This window comes from Aphidius gifuensis, linkage group LG6 (assembly GCF_014905175.1).
Source record: "Aphidius gifuensis isolate YNYX2018 linkage group LG6, ASM1490517v1, whole genome shotgun sequence".
In the NCBI taxonomy this organism is placed as follows: Eukaryota; Metazoa; Arthropoda; class Insecta; order Hymenoptera; family Braconidae; genus Aphidius; species Aphidius gifuensis.
Window position 1 is genome coordinate 3,433,946 of NC_057793.1, and position 18,886 is coordinate 3,452,831.

Below are 18,886 nucleotides of genomic sequence, written 5' to 3' on the forward strand. Positions count from 1 at the left end.
GGTTAGAAAAAATAATTATTGACTCATTTAATAATGTTGAATTGAAGTAAGTTTGTTTTTTTTTATTATTTATTAAATTAAAAATCATATTTTAAACTCACCAAGAGGTATAATATTAACAATAATGCAATTATAAAAAATCTAAATTACAAGATTATTTATTTTTTTTTAGATTTCATGTTAACTCTACGATTTTTACCTGGTCGACTTGCACTTTTAGCTCCTTTGCCACCTGTTGAATTTCTACCACCACCAGGCTTGCTACCAGGTTTACCTCTACCACCTGATGTATTTTTACCACCACGTCCACCAGGTCTACCTGGTTTTCTCCATTCAGACATATCAGCAGCAGATTCTCTTGTATTTAATTTTGATCCACGTTTTTTACCACCAAAACCAAATTTAGAATCTTTCATTTTTTTATTTTTTGATACAACTGGTTTTTTTTTATCATCAAGAAAATCAAGATCTTTTCTCACTCCTTTTCTAAATTTTTTAAGTTCATCTAACACTTGTTTTTTATCAGCATGTTTTTTTAATGTTGCTTCAATTTGCATTTGTTTACCAACTTTACGTTGTTGTCTTAATTGACGTACTTTTTCTGATCTTTGTGCAGCAACTTGTTTTTTAGCTAAATTTTCACGTACTTTATGCATGTGTTCATCAGTTTTAACCATTTCAGCAAAATAATCATCTGGTCTTATTGTTGGTATTCCTAATTTTTTAATTCTTGAAATAGCATCAATAACAGCTGCTTGTGCTTGACGATGAAATGTTGTTTCTCTTTTAAAATCATTCAATACTGGATCCTCACCTGGTTTATATTGTGGCAATTTTTTATTGCCTTTTGCTTGCTTGGCACGTGCATCTGCTTGTGTCTGTAATTGCAATGCCAATTCTGGTGCCATTGGTGCTGGAGGATTTACAATGTCCAAACGTTCAATCCATGGTAATGTTTGTTTAAGTTCAATCAATTTCTTTTTCAATGAAGCCTGTAATTAATTTTCCAACATTAGATATTTATCAACATGAAAAAATAGTTGATTAATTAATTAATTTATCTTGTTTTTAATATACTTACAGTGTCATTTTTTTTTGGTATTACTTCTTGTTCATATGGTACATTTAGACCTGTTTTTAATCGACCAGCAGCAAATGCTTCTTGTAACTAAAATATAATTGAGTAAAAAACATGTAAATATTGAGGTTATGTTTCCAAAAAAATTTATATAAATTTCGTGTTTTTTATTGAATTAAATATAATCAAGTTACCTCTTCATCTGAAGAATTTGTCTCGCAATCTGATTCAACGACTTTTCTTGATCTCTTTTTAGCAACTTTAACCATTTTTATATTTATTTATTTTTAACAAAAATGAATAATAAAATAAAACTTGAAGACAGCGTGGTCCAGTGATGTCAATGTAAATCTAACACGATTCAACACGATCAAACACGATTAACACCAATTAAATAACACAGTCATGTGTGTGTACAAAAATTAAACATTTCATTTGTTTTATAGATGACGCTAGCTGATGTTGCCAGCGCTGCCAGACAAAAACTAAACTTTAAATTCAAAAAAAAAAAAAAAAAAATTATCAAAAAGCTGATTTATAAAGAAAAAAAAAAAAAAAAGAGAAAAATTATAACTGTATAAAATTAAAGTTAGAAATAATTTATAAAACGTGAAAAAGTTATAAAATAATAATGTTTTTATTTATTTTTTCGATTACAAAAATAAATGTTGCATTTTATTTTAAACATTTATTAATAAAAATATTTATTAACATAATTACGATTGTCATTAATAACTTTAACAATATTATAAAATGTTTTTTATTGGTAAATATTTTTTATATAAAAAGAAAAATGAATAATCAATTTTTAAAGATCATTATTTAAAATAAATCTATTTCCTTCTGAATTTTTACCAGAATATCTGTAACGACATTTACCATATGCTCCTTTGTGATCATGCAAATTACGATTTGACGTTGGTAATGGTGAATAATTGACATCAATAATACCATCAATATCATCAAAACTCATCATGTCATTTGGTTTATTTGACAATGAAGATGTTGCTAATTTAACTGTTCTTAAAAATTTACCACGTGTATTTGCATGATAAAATTCTTGTTTACTAATTGATCGAAAATCAAGAAAACGTAGTGTATTTGGTAATACAAATATAGCATATAGTCTATAACGATTGTAGTCAGCCTCGTCGTTATTCATTGGATCCGTGAGTTGATCCGGGTAGCCTGGATTTCCCAAGAGGCTCAAGTATGTCACGTTTGGACAGCACTCTTTTATTCGCTCCAGTGTTACATCAATATCTTTCACCTATACTAAAACAACCATAATAATAATTATTATTATTAAATGATCAAAATAAAAATCAATTTAATAGGTGAATTAATAGTAAAAGTAGACCTTGTTATTGTTGATACTCAGTGTTTTTAATTTTGGCATCAATGGCAATGTACGAAGATCTCTTAGATTATTATTATCTAAAATTAATTCCTCCAAGTATTGATAATCTTTTAATGCTGATACTGATGTCAATTCATTGTATGATAAATCCAAACTGACACAATCATATCCAACAACACCAACCAAACCTTGTGGAATTTTTTGAGCTTGTTGTCCTGTATACCAAGCCTTGTAATGAAAAAAAATAAATAAAAATACAATTAATTTTGGTAATTAATTACTTTATAATATTGTTTAATTAATTTTTTTAATTAATAAATATTTACGTGTTTATTTTTGACAGTCAATGCACTTCTATTAAAATCGCGCTCTACAATTATCGCCATTTTGCAAATTAATAAAATACGTAAACAAGATAATCTGTCATCTTGAGGTTTATCATCAGGGTCAATAAATTGTATATTATTTTTTTTTTTTGATAATAATGTTTAATTGTTTTTTTAATGGCGAGGATATTGACGGTTGGCTCGTTGGTCTAGAGGTATGATTCTCGCTTAGGGTGCGAGAGGTCCCGGGTTCAAGTCCCGGACGAGCCCTTTTTTTTGTTAATTAATTATTAATTATTACCATTTTGTTTTTTAATTACTCATAAAAATTATTCATCCAGCAATTTCTTTAGCTATTAAAAATATTTATAGATCAGATATTATTTAAATACTTCAAGTTATTTCTAACTAAATTTTTTTTTTTTTCATATTTTTCATTTAAATTATTTATTTATTTATTTGACAATTATTTAAATATTAATAAAAACTACTTATTGTTTATAAATTAAAACTCTATAAATTTCTAATTTAAACATTTTCTATTTTAATTATAATTCTAATCATTTAATTTGAAATAATTTTATTTTTAATTTCTCTCTATTTTCTTTACAGATGAACAAATACATAAATTAATTTTCATTTAAACATTAAATAAATAAATATCTAAATTATAAATAATATAAAAAAAACATTTAATTTAAATAATAAAATATTCATTTATAAACATAAAAACTTGTTTCTTGTTTTTTTTCAAATAAATGAGTAGTATAAATTTTCAACAATATAAATTGACAACTTTCCATCGTCGTTTATCATCATTCTTTTTATTGTTAAAAAAATAATAATAAATAAATGAGGTAAATGGAAATGAAATAAATGAAATAAATATTCAGTCTGCGTAGTTTTTACTTTACTGATATTTACATTTGATGATTCACCATCCACTTGCGCGCTTTATTATTTTTTTTATATTTTGTATCGGCATCTCTTTTATTTATTCATTGATAAAAAAAGAAAAAACAAAAAGTGTTTAGTACACTGGCACATATATGAATATGTGTGAGGGACACATCAATATATTTTATATAAATGTGTATGTGTATGTGTATTGTATACACACAACATGGCGCTGGTGACACATTTGAGTACAAGAGACTGTCAAATCGGCTTGGGATACGCCTAAGTTTTTATATATTTACTTCTATTAATTTTCTTATCAATAAACAATAATAGTATGATTTATGTAAGTAAATTATTCATCAAAATTTTTAAATGAAATTTAATTATTAAACCAATTATTATTCAACTAATTTCTTTTCTTTTTTCCTTTTTCGATAAGCTCTTTCTCCTTTTTTATTATTATTGAGGAAATACACTTGCTTTTTTTTTATTATTATTAAATTTTATTTATCAATAAAATATATTAACATGATATGAATAAAAAAAATAATTTATCATTCGTTTATCTTGAAATATTTTATATATTAAATTGTGTCAATCAAGTGATATGCAGATCTTTACTCATCAAGTTTAACGATTAATATTTATTCTTTTTATTTTTTTTTTCTTTCAATATTAAAAATGTATTTGTGATGATTTTTAATGACTCCTCAAGTCCTTATCAATTTGTATTTTTATCAGTATCAATAATGAGGATAAATTTTTGGTTTTTTTTTTTTTGGAGTGTTGGTAGATTTACATGAACGTATTTATTTTTTTTCAGACTTGAAAAGTGTTTGTGGTTGATGAATTTATTTGACAATAAATAAATAAATAAATAAATAAATAAATAATGGAAGCTATTGTGGAATATAGTTATGTGGCTCATGAACCAGATGAATTGACACTTAGAAAAGGTGATATTATAAAAGATGTAAAAGTTACAGCTGGTGGATGGTGGGAAGGTACCTTGAGAGATAAACGTGGCATGTTTCCTGATAATTTTGTAAAGGTTAGTAATAATTTAACAATAAATAACTTGTAGAAAATTAAATTAAATATTGGAATATTTAAAGGTAATTGAACCATCACCAAATAGTCATTCAAGTAAAAATGAAACAAAAATTAATAATGGAACAATAAAAAAAGATGAAAATTTAATGAGAAATGGTGGTTCATCTGGTAGAAAATATTGTAAAGTATTATTTAATTATGAGCCATGTAATGAAGATGAATTGGAATTAATGCCACAAGATTCAATTGAATTTTTGGAAGAAGTTGAAGAAGGCTGGTGGCGAGGAAGATTACATGGACGTGTTGGTGTATTTCCATCAAATTTTGTAACATCACCAAGCCCAGAAGAAGCTGAAAGACCAAGTGGTAGTATTGAAAGAACAACTAAAGAATTATGTCTTGTATTATTTTCATATGAAGCACTTAATGAAGATGAATTAACAATAAATGAGGGTGAAATTGTAACAATAATATCACGTAATGTTGCTGACAAAGTAAGCATAAAATTAAAATTAAATATTAACAAGTTAATTTACAGCTATAATAAATATAAATTTTTAGGGTTGGTGGAAAGGTGAAATACATGGTAAAATTGGTCTATTTCCTGATAATTTTGTTAAATTAATTGAAGTTAATCAAGATAATAATAATGAAGATTGGCATGATACAAATCAATCATCATCAAAATCAAGTTCCATGAAAAATCATTCAGTACATAAAAAAAGTGAAAAAGCACATGCTAGAAAAAGACTTGATTTACGTAGTGGATTATCAAATATTGATAATATGTCATCAAGAAAAATATCAGATTCAACAATATCATCATCATCATCATCTTTATCATCAACATCAACAATGTCATCATCACGAGTAATGATGCAAGGTGATTTAAAACCATCATCATCAACAACAACAAGCTTAAAAAAAATTAATGATAATTTATTGACTGAGACTGTTGATAGTCTTACTGAAAGTTGTATTAATGAAGAACTAGATGGTATTGAACGTGGCGAAGGTGCACCATTATCACATTTAACAGCATCACGTGCTAAAGCACCACGTAGACGTTTACCATCAAGTCAACATGTAAGAGGACAAACAACAACATCAATAAATAATTTATCATTAACAAATTCAACTGAATCAGTTATTGATAATAATTTAACAAATGGTTCAATTGATACTGTTGATCAAATACGTGCTACTAATGATGATAATGATAATAATGATGATGATAATATTAATAGTAATAATAATAGTAATGATAATGTAATTAGTAAAACACGTAGAAAAACAGCACCATGGATGGAAGAACTTAAAATGAATCAAATGGAAAAACGTAAAAGTGGAATTAATGATAATAATAAAATTGATAAACCTGATAGTGTTGTTAAAAAAGAAAGAAGTCATCATCCACGACCACCATTACCAGAATTACCACCAAAATTAATAAATGATGATAATAATATTAATGTTGCAACTGTTGAATTAAGACAAAAAAATAAAGATAAAGAAATTAATATTAAAACAGAGTCAAGTAATGTATCACCAACAATGACATCAGTTACAATGCCAAGTGGAACAACACCAACCTATGTTCCATATAAACTTTTTAGTCAATTGTTAGATAGAGTATGTATTTTAAATATAATTTATCATCAAGGGGTTTTTGTTTTTTAACTTTTGTTTGTTTTGTTTATTAGGTTGTTGCTCTGGAACAAAAACATACTGTTTTACAACAAACAGTGGCACAATTAACTGAACAACTTGGTGCATCATCTGGTGCCAAAAAACTTTAATCATTAACAAAACAAAAATGAAACAATTATTCTGTGAGTATTTTCGCTGTGCATTCCAAGCAATTTACAATTTTTTTTTCTATATTTTAATTCTACAATTTAAAATAGAAAATTTAGTTGATTTATTTTTTTCTTATCTATACTAATGGTCATCACGTACATATATTTATATATTTTTTTTTTTATATGTCCTCGCGCCAAATTAATTGATAATGATTTGAAAAAAAATTATTATCATTGTTATTATTTACAAAACAAAAAAAAAAGACAGTTCTAATTATTCATTCCAGCAGTATTTTTAATGAACTTTTTTTTTTGGTCTTTTTTCTTTGTCCATTGAAAGCACAATGTTCTATGACAATGGAAATTTTTTTTCCATTGTTTTAGTTTTTGATTTTCGTTATTTTTTAAATGAAAATACTTTTGTATTTTTAATCGTACAAACAATGGTTGATTTATAAAATTAATAGAAAAAAAAAATGCAAAAAAAAACGTCCAATATTAGAATCATATTTGAGTACTTAATATAATTTTTTTATAATCGTTTTTTTTTTTTAAATAATAAGCTAAATTTATTGATTTTATTTTTTAAAATTTATAAATATTTTTCATCAGTTGACATTTATAATGGCCGAGGATTTAAAGACTGTACAATGTTATAATTCAATCAAGTTAAAACGAAGGAAAAAAAATAATATATATAATTAATAATAATAATAAAATTAAAAAAATAAAAAGAGAATAGTTTATAATATATTCGATAAAATAAAGCAGTTCCAAATAATGTATTTCCGCTTTTTTCAATGTTGCTTAAATTGGTGCTAAGGTACGAAACGTTGAAGAAAAAAAAATAAGAGAATATAAAAATGCATAATATATTTAATTCCATATTGAACCAAAAAAAAAGAATTTTACCTGAAAAAATTTACATATTCGAATCAATATATTATTGTGATTATATATAACTAACAATATTATTATTATTTTTATTAATTATTATAAAATAAGAGCTATTAGAAAATTTATCAACAAAAATTCTACAAATTTGTAATTTTTTTTTTTTTTTAATCCAAAATTTTTGTACTTTTATAGTGTGTTTTTGAATGAGAAAATATTTCATTGAATAAAATACGCTTTGCATTAGTGATTTGAAATGAAAAAGTATTTAAAAAAAAAAAAAAAAATCATGAAAATAGTCATTTTTAAAATATAAAAAAGATAAGTGTTTTTTCATTGATTTTAATTATTTTTCAAAAAAAAACCACGTATTAAAAAAAAAACGAAAAAAAAATTATATAAATTGAAAAGTACTTAAAAAATTAATGCTAAAAATTGTACTTAAAAAAAAAATTAAAAAAAAAGAAATTAAATTGTGAAAATTCAAGAATGATAAAAATTAAAAAATAATAAATGTAAGAAAGAAAGGAAAAAAAAATATGTAACAATGTACATATTGATTATGTATCATGGGACAGGAAAAAAAAAAAAAAAAAAAAAACAATTGAGTCTTGTATATTCATAGTATAAATATATATATTTTATTTTGTCTCAGCATGAAATGTTTGAGACACGGGGGCCGTGATTAAAAGGCCAAAAAAAGAAAATGAAAATAAAAAATTCTTCAAAGCAATTATTTGTCATTTATTAAATTTTTTTCCATCAAATATTCTGGTATTATTTCACATATAAATGGTAATGATTGTGAGCAAGGAACAACTGTCCAAAGTCCATGATAATTACCTCTTATTTTTGATCGTATCAATGCAACACATCCCCTCGATGATGGTTCATCAGGTGCCCAACTTCGAAAATTAAAACAACTCAAAGATTCATCTGCTCAAAATAATAGTCAAAATAAAATTTAACAAGTAAATTATTTTTAATAATAAATAAACATCAATTATATTAACCAAAATCATTTTTCCAACGACGTATTTTTCCATGATTAATCAATCCAACAAATGTAGCTTTATTAAAAATAAATTTCGATAAATTTTCACTTTTTTCATAACTCTCAATACTTGCCAACTTTGCTTGAATATTATCACATGTTAATTTTGCATTTTTATAATTATTAACATCTTCATAATAAACAAATAATCCAATTTTTTTTAAACAATATATTGTCTGATTAATTGGCATTGTTTTATTATCATACAAACTATAATAACTATAGTGCTTATCATAAACAAGTGATGTCATTGATTTTATTTCTGGACAAGCCAATGCTTGACAGTTAAATTGATATGTGTCATCATGTCTATTGTTATTAACATCATGATTATTCATTGTTGAATTTTTGATATTACGGAAATTAAATGCCAATGCTTTCTTTGATATTGAAAACTCTTGACACAGTTTTAAACTTGACAATTTTGCTCTTGATAATATTGTTTCATTTGAACGTGAATGTTTTTTAATCAATTTATATTCTGGTTGTATTTTATCATCACGACAACTATTACTTGTTGCTATATTTATTAATAATAATAACAACAGTAAATTAATTAAATATATTTTATTTATTTCCATTATTTTTTTTAACAATTTATCAGAAAAATAATTTTTATTTTTTATATTATTCTTAGTGTATATCTAAAAATATAATGTCGTTGTTTTTTTTTATTTTTTCTATTAAGTAACATGCAAGTGAACAATGTAATCAACATTAACAATTTATTATTTTTTTTTTTAACAGGATATACACGACGGAAATATCAGACGTGTCATAATTTATCTAATTTTTGTTTATTTTTTTTTCAAATTATTTATCATTATTTTAACAATGAATCAAGGGCTTTTGAAACTTCAGCAAATATATCATCAATATTACCTTCAGCATTGATCTGTAGAAATAAATAAATAGATAAATAATTATCAAAGATATAATTAAATATATTTTTACTTACACGAACTACTTTGTCATTATAATGATTAACAATTTCTCCATTTTTAAGATTAAATATTTCGATTCTTTTGACAATTGTTTCTTCATTATCATCAGCTCTTCCAGATGACGCAGCACGACCTAGAAGTCTTTTTTTCATGGTTTCACTTGATACATCAAAGAATAATATCAAATCAGCTGGACAAACCTGATGAACAAAAGAAAGGCTATAAATAATTGATATATTATTGTTTTTAGATTAGAAATAATTACATTTTTTTCAAATTGAATTCCTTGATCTAATTCTCGAGGATATCCATCAATGAGAAAACCAGTTGTGGTGCCATCAGCTTTTGCTTTTTCCATTCTTTCTTTGATGAGAGTCAAGACAACATCCTGGTGATATAAAAAATATTTATTAATTTAATTTAATGATAAGATTTGTGTGTGTTAATATTTTTTTATTTTTAATTACAGTTGGAACAAAAAGTCCTTTGGACATTAATTCCTGAAGTGTTGAACCACGTGAGCTACCACTTGCGACTTCTTCTCTCAACAAGTCACCACTGCTTAGATGTACTAAGCCATATTTGGCTATTATTTTATCACATTGGGTACCTTTACCACAGCCTGGACCACCAATAACCCAAACTGTCTTCATTTCTACGATTCCTTGAAAAACACAAACATTTCAAATATTAAAAAATCATTTAAATTTATTTTTTATTTATATTCTAATGCATATCAAATTACTTGTTATGTAATATTGAGTTTAAAAATATTTTTGTTTTTAATATCACACAAAAACATACCTTCATTAATTAAAAATGTTAAAATAATTGATAAAAATATAGCCAGGTTAATATTATTATAATCTGTATTAATAATTTTTAATTCGTGATTTTTTTTTCTTCTTTTAAATATTTGAATTTATTGATTTTTTTTGGAGAGAAAATATACTAGCGCATGCTTGGAAAAATATTGATACTAATGCTGTCAGTTGCCAGCTGTCAACTGCATGTGAAAATGTTAAAAAAATATTTTTATTTTTTAAAAGAAAATTATATTGTGAATTTATTTCGACAACTGGTGGTGGTGTAAATGTTTCTAGCTGGCTAATTGCCCACCGAAATTTTAATGTCGAAAAATTTAACAAATATTTTTTTTTTAAAATAATATTAAAATGAAAATTATTAAATTTATAAATTAGCTATAAATATATCTTTTTAATGAAAAAAAAATTAACAAATATGAGGAAAAAAAAAATTATTTTTAAAATTATTAAATAATTTTTTAACAATTTGTTTTTATTTTTTTTTATTGATAATTAACATAATGATAAATTAAAAAATAAATAATTATAATAGTTTATCGTATTAATAAATAAAAAATTTTTTAATTATCAAATTAATTATCAAAAAATAAAATTCAACTACCTTTTTTTTCTTTTGTTTATTTATAAATAATATCAATGAAAATATTATATTTTATTTATAACAATATTGAAGGAAACTTTTCTAGGTCTGTAACATTGATTTTAGATATCCGGAAGTAAATATTTATACAAAAAAAAAAAAAACACACCTAGTTACATCAAAAAACAAAACAAGAAAAATAAATTTTATTTTTTTACAATAATATAAATATAATTTTGCTTATTGATTAAATAAAAAATAAAATTGCAATCAAAGATAAGATAAAAAAATTTACTAAATGTCTTGATTAATTAGCAAGCCTCACGTGTGTATAAATAAATGTCTTTATATAATAATTATCATTACATTTTTTGTGTTAATTTTTTTTTTAAATATAAAATTAAATTGGCGGGTTATTGGCCTTCATGAATTAAACGATATAAAATTTTAATTAATAAAAGAAATGATTAAAAATTAACACTAACCTTGAGAAGAAGTAAAACTCAAAATATATTTGACAATTAGAAAAATTTAGAGCAACTGAGTTTTCCTCTTTCAATGTTTTTTTTTATGAATAAAAAACAAAAAAAAAATTGTTTATCCTTGAAAAATAAATGAGCATTGATTGGTCAAAATAGTAGCCATTTGTCGAAATAAAACCAATCGAAAATTTTCATTTTATATTTGTCATATGTTTTAGTTAACCAATGAGAATCCTCAAAAGTCACATGGTCACAAGTTCCACCAACCTAACAATCTAAAATCATTACTGACAAAAAAAAAAAAAATAAATCACGAGCAAAAAAAAAAGAAAAAGAACGCCTGCAATTTGTTGGCGTTGATGATATTTCTAATAAATTTATTCTAAAATGGTAAGTTATTAAATATCTAAAATAATTAATAATTAAATGTCAAATTGATGAGCCAAAATTATCATTTAAAAATTCACAATAAATGCGTGCCTGATGTGAAAAATAATAAATAAATTTCATATGAGAAAAAATAATTTTGGAGTGGCAGTATGACAGACCGGTACCATCAACTATCTCAACATTAATTTAAACAATAAAATGATTTATAATAACCACATTGACATTTTCTAGCAATAATAATTAAGCCCCATGTTGATAAAATACTCAAACAACATGAATTATTGTTGAAAAATGTATTAATTTGTAATAATAATTTGGAAGACTGTCATAACCTTATAAGGAGATGATTAAAGCCCAACCCACAAGTAATATGTCCATTTTTTTTCTCCATAAAATATATCTATCAAGTAAAATTGCTCCAAAAAAATATAAACAATTTCGCTCTATGTTTTTAATGATTATTATTGTTATTTAATTTTTGCTTTGGATAAAATGTTGATAATAATTATTGGTTATTTGTTTTTTTTTAGCAACCCCAAATAATATTGTTGAAGGAGGGAACTGACTCAAGTCAGGGTAAACCTCAATTGATATCAAACATCAATGCTTGTGCCTTGGTTGTTGATTCAGTTAGAACAACTTTGGGTCCACGTGGTATGGATAAATTGATTGTTGATCAAAATGGAAAAGGTACAATATCAAATGATGGAGCAACAATTGTTAAACTTTTGGATATTGTTCATCCAGCAGCTAAAACATTAGTTGACATTGCTAAATCTCAAGATGTTGAGGTAATATAAACTAATTTAAATAATTAAATAATTATTTTCCAAAAGACATTGATGAATCAATTGTCAAGATATTTGTTGTTCATGTCAATTTGGAAATAAATAAATAAATGAACATTTAGACTAATAATTTTGACAAGTTGATAAAATTATTTCAATATTGTTCAAACATAATTCATAAATTGCTTGCATAATGAAATTTAATGATAATTATTTTGTTTAAAGGTTGGTGATGGAACAACAAGTGTTATTTTACTTACTGGTGAATTTTTAAAACAAATAAAACCATTTGTTGAAGATGGTGTACATCCACGTATTATTATAAAATCAGTTCGTCAAGCAATTAAATTAGCTGTTGATAAAGTTAAAGAGCTTAGTGTTAAAATTGATAAATCATCACTTGAAAAACAACGTTCATTACTTGAAAAATGTGCATCAACAGCAATGAGCTCAAAATTAATTCATCATCAAAAAGAATTTTTTAGTAAAATGGTTGTTGATGCTGTATTACAACTTGATGAATTATTACCATTAAATATGATTGGTATGAAAAAAATATCTGGTGGTGCATTAGAAGATTCACAATTAATATTTGGTGTTGCATTTAAAAAAACATTTTCATATGCTGGTTTTGAAATGCAGCCAAAAAAATATACACCATGTAAAATTGCATTATTAAATATTGAACTTGAATTAAAAGCTGAAAGAGATAATGCTGAAGTACGTGTTGATAATGTTGCTGAATATCAAAAAATTGTTGATGCTGAATGGCAAATATTATATGAAAAATTAGAAAAAATTCATAAATGTGGTGCAAATGTTGTATTATCTAAATTACCAATTGGTGATGTTGCAACACAATATTTTGCTGATAGAGATATGTTTTGTGCTGGACGTGTACCAGATGAAGATCTTAAAAGAACAATGAAAGCATGTGGTGGTGCTGTTATAACAACAGTCAATGATATAACTGATTCAGTACTTGGTAAATGTGAAACATTTGAAGAAAAACAAGTTGGAAGTGAAAGATTTAATTATTTTACTGGTTGTACAAATGCTAAAACATGTACATTTTTATTGAGAGGTGGTGCTGAACAATTTTTAGAAGAAACAGAAAGATCACTTCATGATGCTATTATGATTGTAAGACGTATGATTAAAAATGATGCTGTTGTTGCTGGTGGTGGTGCTATTGAAATGGAATTATCACGTACACTTCGTGATTATTCAAGAACAATTGCTGGTAAAGAACAATTATTAATTGGTGCTATTGCACGTGCTCTTGAAGTTATTCCAAGGTATATTATTCAATCATTACATTTTTCATGTTCTATAATAATTATTATTAAATGTATTAATTGTTTTTTATTTGATTTATACAGACAATTGTGTGATAATGCTGGTTTTGATGCAACAAATATACTCAATAAACTTCGTCAAAAACATCACATGGGTAAATGTTGGTATGGTGTTGATATTAATGCTGAAGATATTGCTGACAATTTTGAAGCATGTGTTTGGGAACCAGCAATTATTAAAATCAATGCATTGACTGCTGCTGGTGAAGCTGCTTGTCTTATTTTATCTGTTGATGAAACAATCAAAAATCCAAGTAGTGGTGGTGGTGGTGCACCACAAATGCCAATGGGACGTGGTGTTGGCAGACCCATGTAATAATCATTAATCTTAATCACATGAGTTTCTTTTTTTTTTTTTTAGAAAATCAGACAATCCTGGATTTTCTTATTTTTAATTGATCCTAATCACCTTAAAATAATCTGTTATCAAATATTGTAACACTGTATTATGCATAATTGCTTAATTATTATTTTTTTTTTTTATCCAAAAAAAAGTAAATTGAGTTTTCATGCAATATTTTATAATACGTTTGTAATTTTCAATTAATAAATAATAAAATAATAATTAATTCATACAAGAGATACTTTTTTTTTTTAAACCCAAATTGTTTTATTTATTTTAATTATTTATTTTTTTTCATGATATGGATACTGTTGTAAAAGATTTGTAGCCAACTTCATGATCTACTAAAAATTAAATTTCGAACAAAATTTGTTGTTATTAAAATTAAAAAAAAATTAACTTGACATTGGTTGTTGTTTTACAAATGTTTATCGGTCGAATTATTAGATACAAAATTTATAGTTATCCTATTTCATCATGGAGCTCAATTATAAGGTAATAATTAATAATATAAAAATAGAATTAAATTAATTTAAAGTTTTGATAAGGTTATGTTCATAATGAGTGATCTGAACACAGCAAATTTTTCCTCTTCGTTTATCTCTCTCTTGCTCTGTCGAAATGATAATAATAAATAATAATAATAATCGAGGTTATTATTTTCTCAGTGGTGTGGGTGTTTATTTAATTGTATTCAATATTTATCATCATAGATTATTAATTGATAAAATAACAAAAACCACAAAGTAATAATTCCGAAAAAAAATAAATAAACCAAATTCTATTTTTGTGCCTGATGTAATTTTTTTTTTTCTTTTTACTCGTGTTTTTTTACTCCGTTTTTCCATATTAGATTAGTCACAGCTGACGTGTATTTTTTTTCATTCACCATTTGTTAATTGTATTTTCCTTTGTCTAGTTGGATTTTAAAATTTCAAATTGTTAAATAGAACATAAGTGGACCAATTAATATTCATAAATTTCATATATTAAAATCATAATTAAGTGTATTTTTCAATATGCCATCATCATCAGAAAAATCCTCTAAATTTGATCCAACTGATTTAATGTAAGAATTAAATAATTGTATTTTTAAATGTCCTTTAATTAAATTGTATTTATTTGTTAATTAATATTAATGTTTGTGTTGTTTTTTAATTTACAGAAGTATGTCAGGAGAACGTGGTGGTGCTGCTGGTGCACCAAGTACAAATATCACTGAAAATGAACAAGTTAAACAACGTTGGAATGACATACGAAAATCACCAAATGACAAACGTGATTATCGTGGATTAATATTGTCAAATGACATGAAAATATTGTTGATAAGTGATCCAACAACTGACAAAAGTGCTGCATCAATGGATGTTAATGTTGGTCATATGAGTGATCCATGGGATGTACCAGGTCTTGCACATTTTTGTGAACACATGTTATTTCTTGGTACTGAAAAATATCCAAATAAAAATGAATATAGTTCATTTTTATCACAAAATGGTGGTGTATATAATGCTGTAACACGTTCAGATAGTACAAATTATTATTTTGATGTTATACCAGAACAATTAAATGGTTCACTTGATAGATTTGCACAATTTTTCCTATCACCATTATTTACTGAATCAGCAACTGAATTAGAACTACAAGCTGTTGATTCAGAATCAGCTAAAAATATGGCAAATGATACATGGCGTATTGATCAAATTGATAAATCAACAGCATTAAAAAATCATGATTATTCAAAATTTGGTACTGGTAATGCACAAACACTAAGTGTTGAGCCAAAAAATAAAGGTATTAATGTCAGAGATGAATTACTTAAATTTCATAATCATTGGTATTCATCAAATATAATGGCATTGAGTGTTCTTGGTAAAGAAAGCTTAGATGAACTTGAAAAATTAGTTGTTGATTTATTTGTTAATGTCAAAAATAAAAATACAGAAGCAGCTGTATGGACAGATCATCCATTTAATGAACAACATTATAAAAAAAAATTATACATTGTACCGATAAAAGATGTACGTAATTTAAAAATGATATTTCCATTACCTGATCTTGATAAATATTATCATTCAGTACCAAGTCAGTATATATCTCACTTACTTGGTCATGAAGGAAATGGTTCATTGCTATCAGCATTTAAAAATTTTGGCTGGTGTAATTCATTAGTTGCTGGACCTAAAAATACAGCACGTGGTAATGTAAATTTTTTTACAGTCATTGTTGATTTAACTGAAGAAGGAATGAAACATATTGATGATATTATAAAATTAACATTTCAATATATTAATATGATTAAATCAAGTGAACCACATGAGTGGATATTTAACGAGTACAAAGAAATTGCACAAATGGAATATAATTTTAAAGAAAAAAAACAGCCAAGAGATGCTGTTAAAATAACATCACGAAATTTACAAAAATATCCAATTGATGAATTATTATCAGTACCATATTTACCAACAGAATGGAGACCAGACTTGATTAAATCTTTGTATGATTATTTGTTACCTAAAAATATCAGAGTACACATTGTAGCACAGGCATATGATGGAATTGCTGATAAAACTGAGTACTGGTATGGCACAAAATACTCTGAAGAATCAATTCCAGATTGTATTATAGAAAAATGGTCTGAACCTGGTTGGCCAGATTATTTAAAACTACCAACTGTTAATGAATTTATTCCAAAAAATTTTGATATTAAACAAGTTGATGATAGCAGCAATAAAACAAATAAATATCCAGTTATAATTGATGACACATCATTAATGCGTGTTTGGTTTAAGCAAGATGATGAATTTAAAGTACCAAAATTAAATATAACAATTGATTTTTCAAGTCCATTAGCATATGCTGATCCATTGAGTTATAATTTAACATTTATGTATATACAATTATTTAAAGATTCATTAAATGAATATTCATATAATGCTGGTCTTGCTGGTTTAAGCTGGGAATTAAGTAGCAGTAAATATGGTGTTGTATTATATTTTGGTGGTTATCATGATAAACATCGTATATTGTTAGATAAAATATTAGATAAAATGGTTAATTTTAAAATTGATAAAAAAAGATTTGATATATTGAAAGAAAATTATATAAGATCATTGAAAAATTTTGATGCTGAACAACCATATCAACATGCTGTTTATTATTTAGCAGTATTACTTGCTGAACATGTATGGACAAAAAGTGAACTGCTTGATTACAGTGATGATATTACAATTGAAAATCTTGAGCTATTTGTTCCACAATTGTTGCAAAAAATGTTTGTTGAGTGTTTGCTACATGGTAATATTACTGAATCAGATGCACTTGATACAACAAAAATAATACGTGATAAATTAATGACAAATAAAAGACCAATAGTGCCATTATTAGCTAAACAATTGATGCTTTATCGTGAAATATGTCTTGATAATGGCTGTCAATTTTTATATGAACTTGATAATATACATCATAAATCATCATGCACTGAAATATATTATCAGTGTGGTGTACAATCAACTGAAAATAATATGAATTTAGAATTATTGGTACAATTAATATCTGAGCCATGTTTTAATGTATTAAGAACAAAAGAACAACTTGGATATATTGTATTTAGTGGTGTATTACGTACAAATGGAGCACAAGGTTTAAGAATTATTGTACAAAGTGATAAACATCCAAATTATGTTGAAAAAAGAATTGATGAATTTGTAAAGTCAATACTTGATATTATTATTGAAATGTCTGATGATGAATTTGCAAGACATAAATCATCATTAGCATCAAAACGTCTTGAAAAACCAAAAACATTGTATAATTTATCATCAATTTTTTGGGGTGAAATATCAACTCATCAATATAATTTCGATCGTGCTAATATTGAAGTGTCGTATCTCATGACAATTAGCAAAGAACAAATTATTAAATATTTCAAGGTTTGTCATTTATTGTTATTTTTTCAAGGCAATTTAATTTTAATAATTATTATTAATGTTTGTTTGTTTCTTTTTGTTTCAAATAGGAAATGATTGACTGTGAATCACCATGTAGACGTAAATTAACTGTACATGTCGTTTCAATGGCAAATGGAGGTGCAGGAACAATGGAAAATAATGATGAAACAATTGAAGACACAAAAGTTGTTAAAATAACAGATGTTAATGCATTTAAAGCAAGTCAATCACTTTATCCATTGATGAAACCCTTCAATGATGTTCCTCAAAAAGGACAAAAATCAAAATTATAAATAATAAATTGATAAAAAAAAATATTTTAACAATTTTAAAATAGTATTAGAAATATTAAAATTATTTCTAATAAAACCACTTAATAATTTAGAATTTTCATTAACTAATTAATCAAATTTACAATCACCAATCACAGTGGCAATAATGATTATGTGTGGCAATCATGATTCTTTTTTTTTTTAATTTAGAAATTATGTTAATTAAAAATTTTGTATAATTTTTTTTTTTTTATTTACACATTTCTTTGATATTTAATTTTATATTTTAATAAAGTTTTAAAAATGTAAATAATTATTTTAATATTGTCATGAAATTATTTCTCCTGATGAAATTTATTATTTTTTTTTTCAATCAAAATATTAGCCAGCTTCAGAGTAATAAAAATTATAAATAAATTGTACATAGCTTATCATACACATACACTTATATCGAGTCAATGTATTTTCAAAATGGCTTCACCACT

General features: G+C 24.9%; 7 protein-coding genes and 1 non-coding gene across 10 annotated transcripts; 4 read left to right on the forward strand and 4 right to left on the reverse strand.

Annotated features, from left to right (window-relative positions):
- Positions 1–89: 89 nt before the first annotated feature.
- On the reverse strand, positions 90–1,451 carry LOC122858897 (probable rRNA-processing protein EBP2 homolog). The gene is made up of 3 exons (XM_044162120.1): positions 1,273–1,451; positions 1,082–1,168; positions 90–992 (listed from the first exon to the last, which is right to left on the reverse strand). Exons 1-3 carry the CDS (start codon positions 1,345–1,347, stop codon positions 159–161), a joined length of 996 nt encoding a protein of 331 aa, XP_044018055.1. The 5' UTR covers positions 1,348–1,451; the 3' UTR covers positions 90–158.
- A 384-nt stretch (positions 1,452–1,835) lies between these two features.
- Positions 1,836–2,948, reverse strand: LOC122858898 (leucine-rich melanocyte differentiation-associated protein-like). Its single transcript, XM_044162122.1, has 3 exons — positions 2,765–2,948; positions 2,439–2,666; positions 1,836–2,348 (listed from the first exon to the last, which is right to left on the reverse strand). The coding sequence occupies exons 1-3, from the start codon at positions 2,822–2,824 to the stop codon at positions 1,887–1,889; spliced, it is 750 nt and encodes a 249-aa protein (XP_044018057.1). The 5' UTR covers positions 2,825–2,948; the 3' UTR covers positions 1,836–1,886.
- A 14-nt stretch (positions 2,949–2,962) lies between these two features.
- Positions 2,963–3,034, forward strand: Trnap-agg. The gene has a single exon. It is a non-coding gene; the product is annotated as a tRNA-Pro (tRNA).
- A 767-nt stretch (positions 3,035–3,801) lies between these two features.
- On the forward strand, positions 3,802–8,141 carry LOC122858901 (SH3 domain-containing kinase-binding protein 1-like). The gene is made up of 5 exons (XM_044162127.1): positions 3,802–4,007; positions 4,488–4,715; positions 4,780–5,211; positions 5,279–6,349; positions 6,421–8,141. Exons 2-5 carry the CDS (start codon positions 4,557–4,559, stop codon positions 6,514–6,516), a joined length of 1,758 nt encoding a protein of 585 aa, XP_044018062.1. The 5' UTR covers positions 3,802–4,007; positions 4,488–4,556; the 3' UTR covers positions 6,517–8,141.
- A 3-nt stretch (positions 8,142–8,144) lies between these two features.
- On the reverse strand, positions 8,145–9,054 carry LOC122858904 (the record flags this gene model as incomplete). Its single annotated transcript, XM_044162132.1, has 2 exons — positions 8,145–8,349; positions 8,427–9,054. Coding segments are annotated over 2 exons (831 nt in total), but the record flags the coding sequence as incomplete, so codon positions are not given.
- LOC122858903 (adenylate kinase isoenzyme 1) lies at positions 9,017–11,394 on the reverse strand. 2 transcript variants are annotated; one of them, XM_044162131.1, is made up of 5 exons: positions 11,304–11,394; positions 9,879–10,075; positions 9,677–9,799; positions 9,426–9,611; positions 9,017–9,362 (listed from the first exon to the last, which is right to left on the reverse strand). In XM_044162131.1, the coding sequence occupies exons 2-5, from the start codon at positions 10,062–10,064 to the stop codon at positions 9,291–9,293; spliced, it is 567 nt and encodes a 188-aa protein (XP_044018066.1). In that variant the 5' UTR covers positions 10,065–10,075; positions 11,304–11,394; the 3' UTR covers positions 9,017–9,290. The 2 variants fall into 2 exon arrangements, with proteins under 2 accessions (XP_044018066.1, XP_044018065.1); XM_044162130.1 differs by lacking the exon at positions 11,304–11,394 and adding an exon at positions 10,216–10,496 and having other exon boundaries at positions 9,018–9,362.
- Positions 11,395–11,447: 53 nt separating this feature from the next.
- On the forward strand, positions 11,448–14,202 carry LOC122858902 (T-complex protein 1 subunit eta). Its single transcript, XM_044162128.1, has 4 exons — positions 11,448–11,690; positions 12,221–12,481; positions 12,704–13,776; positions 13,861–14,202. Exons 1-4 carry the CDS (start codon positions 11,688–11,690, stop codon positions 14,150–14,152), a joined length of 1,629 nt encoding a protein of 542 aa, XP_044018063.1. The 5' UTR covers positions 11,448–11,687; the 3' UTR covers positions 14,153–14,202.
- Positions 14,203–14,555: 353 nt separating this feature from the next.
- LOC122858899 (insulin-degrading enzyme) lies at positions 14,556–18,858 on the forward strand. 2 transcript variants are annotated; one of them, XM_044162123.1, is made up of 3 exons: positions 14,556–14,674; positions 15,345–18,111; positions 18,198–18,858. In XM_044162123.1, exons 1-3 carry the CDS (start codon positions 14,604–14,606, stop codon positions 18,420–18,422), a joined length of 3,063 nt encoding a protein of 1,020 aa, XP_044018058.1. In that variant the 5' UTR covers positions 14,556–14,603; the 3' UTR covers positions 18,423–18,858. The 2 variants fall into 2 exon arrangements, with proteins under 2 accessions (XP_044018058.1, XP_044018059.1); XM_044162124.1 differs by lacking the exon at positions 14,556–14,674 and adding an exon at positions 14,821–15,248.
- Positions 18,859–18,886: the final 28 nt, after the last annotated feature.

Excerpts from the sequence above, each read along its gene's own strand:
- LOC122858899 (XM_044162123.1), top strand. The coding sequence starts at position 14,604 with ATGTTTATCGGTCGAATTATTAGATACAAAATTTATAGTTATCCTATT. Across the intron at positions 14,675-15,344 it reads TCATGGAGCTCAATTATAAG|AAGTATGTCAGGAGAACGTG; the intron begins GTAATAATTAAT and ends TTTAATTTACAG. Across the intron at positions 18,112-18,197 it reads AAATTATTAAATATTTCAAG|GAAATGATTGACTGTGAATC; the intron begins GTTTGTCATTTA and ends TGTTTCAAATAG.
- LOC122858903 (XM_044162131.1), bottom strand. The coding sequence starts at position 10,064 with ATGAAGACAGTTTGGGTTATTGGTGGTCCAGGCTGTGGTAAAGGTACC. Across the intron at positions 9,612-9,676 it reads GAATTCAATTTGAAAAAAAT|GTTTGTCCAGCTGATTTGAT; the intron begins GTAATTATTTCT and ends TTTGTTCATCAG. Across the intron at positions 9,363-9,425 it reads ATAATGACAAAGTAGTTCGT|ATCAATGCTGAAGGTAATAT; the intron begins GTAAGTAAAAAT and ends TTATTTCTACAG.
- LOC122858902 (XM_044162128.1), top strand. Across the intron at positions 12,482-12,703 it reads CTAAATCTCAAGATGTTGAG|GTTGGTGATGGAACAACAAG; the intron begins GTAATATAAACT and ends TTTTGTTTAAAG. Across the intron at positions 13,777-13,860 it reads GCTCTTGAAGTTATTCCAAG|ACAATTGTGTGATAATGCTG; the intron begins GTATATTATTCA and ends TGATTTATACAG.
- LOC122858897 (XM_044162120.1), bottom strand. The coding sequence starts at position 1,347 with ATGGTTAAAGTTGCTAAAAAGAGATCAAGAAAAGTCGTTGAATCAGAT. Across the intron at positions 1,169-1,272 it reads CAAATTCTTCAGATGAAGAG|TTACAAGAAGCATTTGCTGC; the intron begins GTAACTTGATTA and ends ATTATATTTTAG. Across the intron at positions 993-1,081 it reads TACCAAAAAAAAATGACACT|GCTTCATTGAAAAAGAAATT; the intron begins GTAAGTATATTA and ends AATTAATTACAG.
- LOC122858901 (XM_044162127.1), top strand. The coding sequence starts at position 4,557 with ATGGAAGCTATTGTGGAATATAGTTATGTGGCTCATGAACCAGATGAA. Across the intron at positions 4,716-4,779 it reads TTCCTGATAATTTTGTAAAG|GTAATTGAACCATCACCAAA; the intron begins GTTAGTAATAAT and ends GAATATTTAAAG. Across the intron at positions 6,350-6,420 it reads TTAGTCAATTGTTAGATAGA|GTTGTTGCTCTGGAACAAAA; the intron begins GTATGTATTTTA and ends TTTGTTTATTAG.
- LOC122858898 (XM_044162122.1), bottom strand. The coding sequence starts at position 2,824 with ATGGCGATAATTGTAGAGCGCGATTTTAATAGAAGTGCATTGACTGTC. Across the intron at positions 2,667-2,764 it reads TGACTGTCAAAAATAAACAC|GCTTGGTATACAGGACAACA; the intron begins GTAAATATTTAT and ends TTTCATTACAAG. Across the intron at positions 2,349-2,438 it reads TGAGTATCAACAATAACAAG|GTGAAAGATATTGATGTAAC; the intron begins GTCTACTTTTAC and ends GTTTTAGTATAG.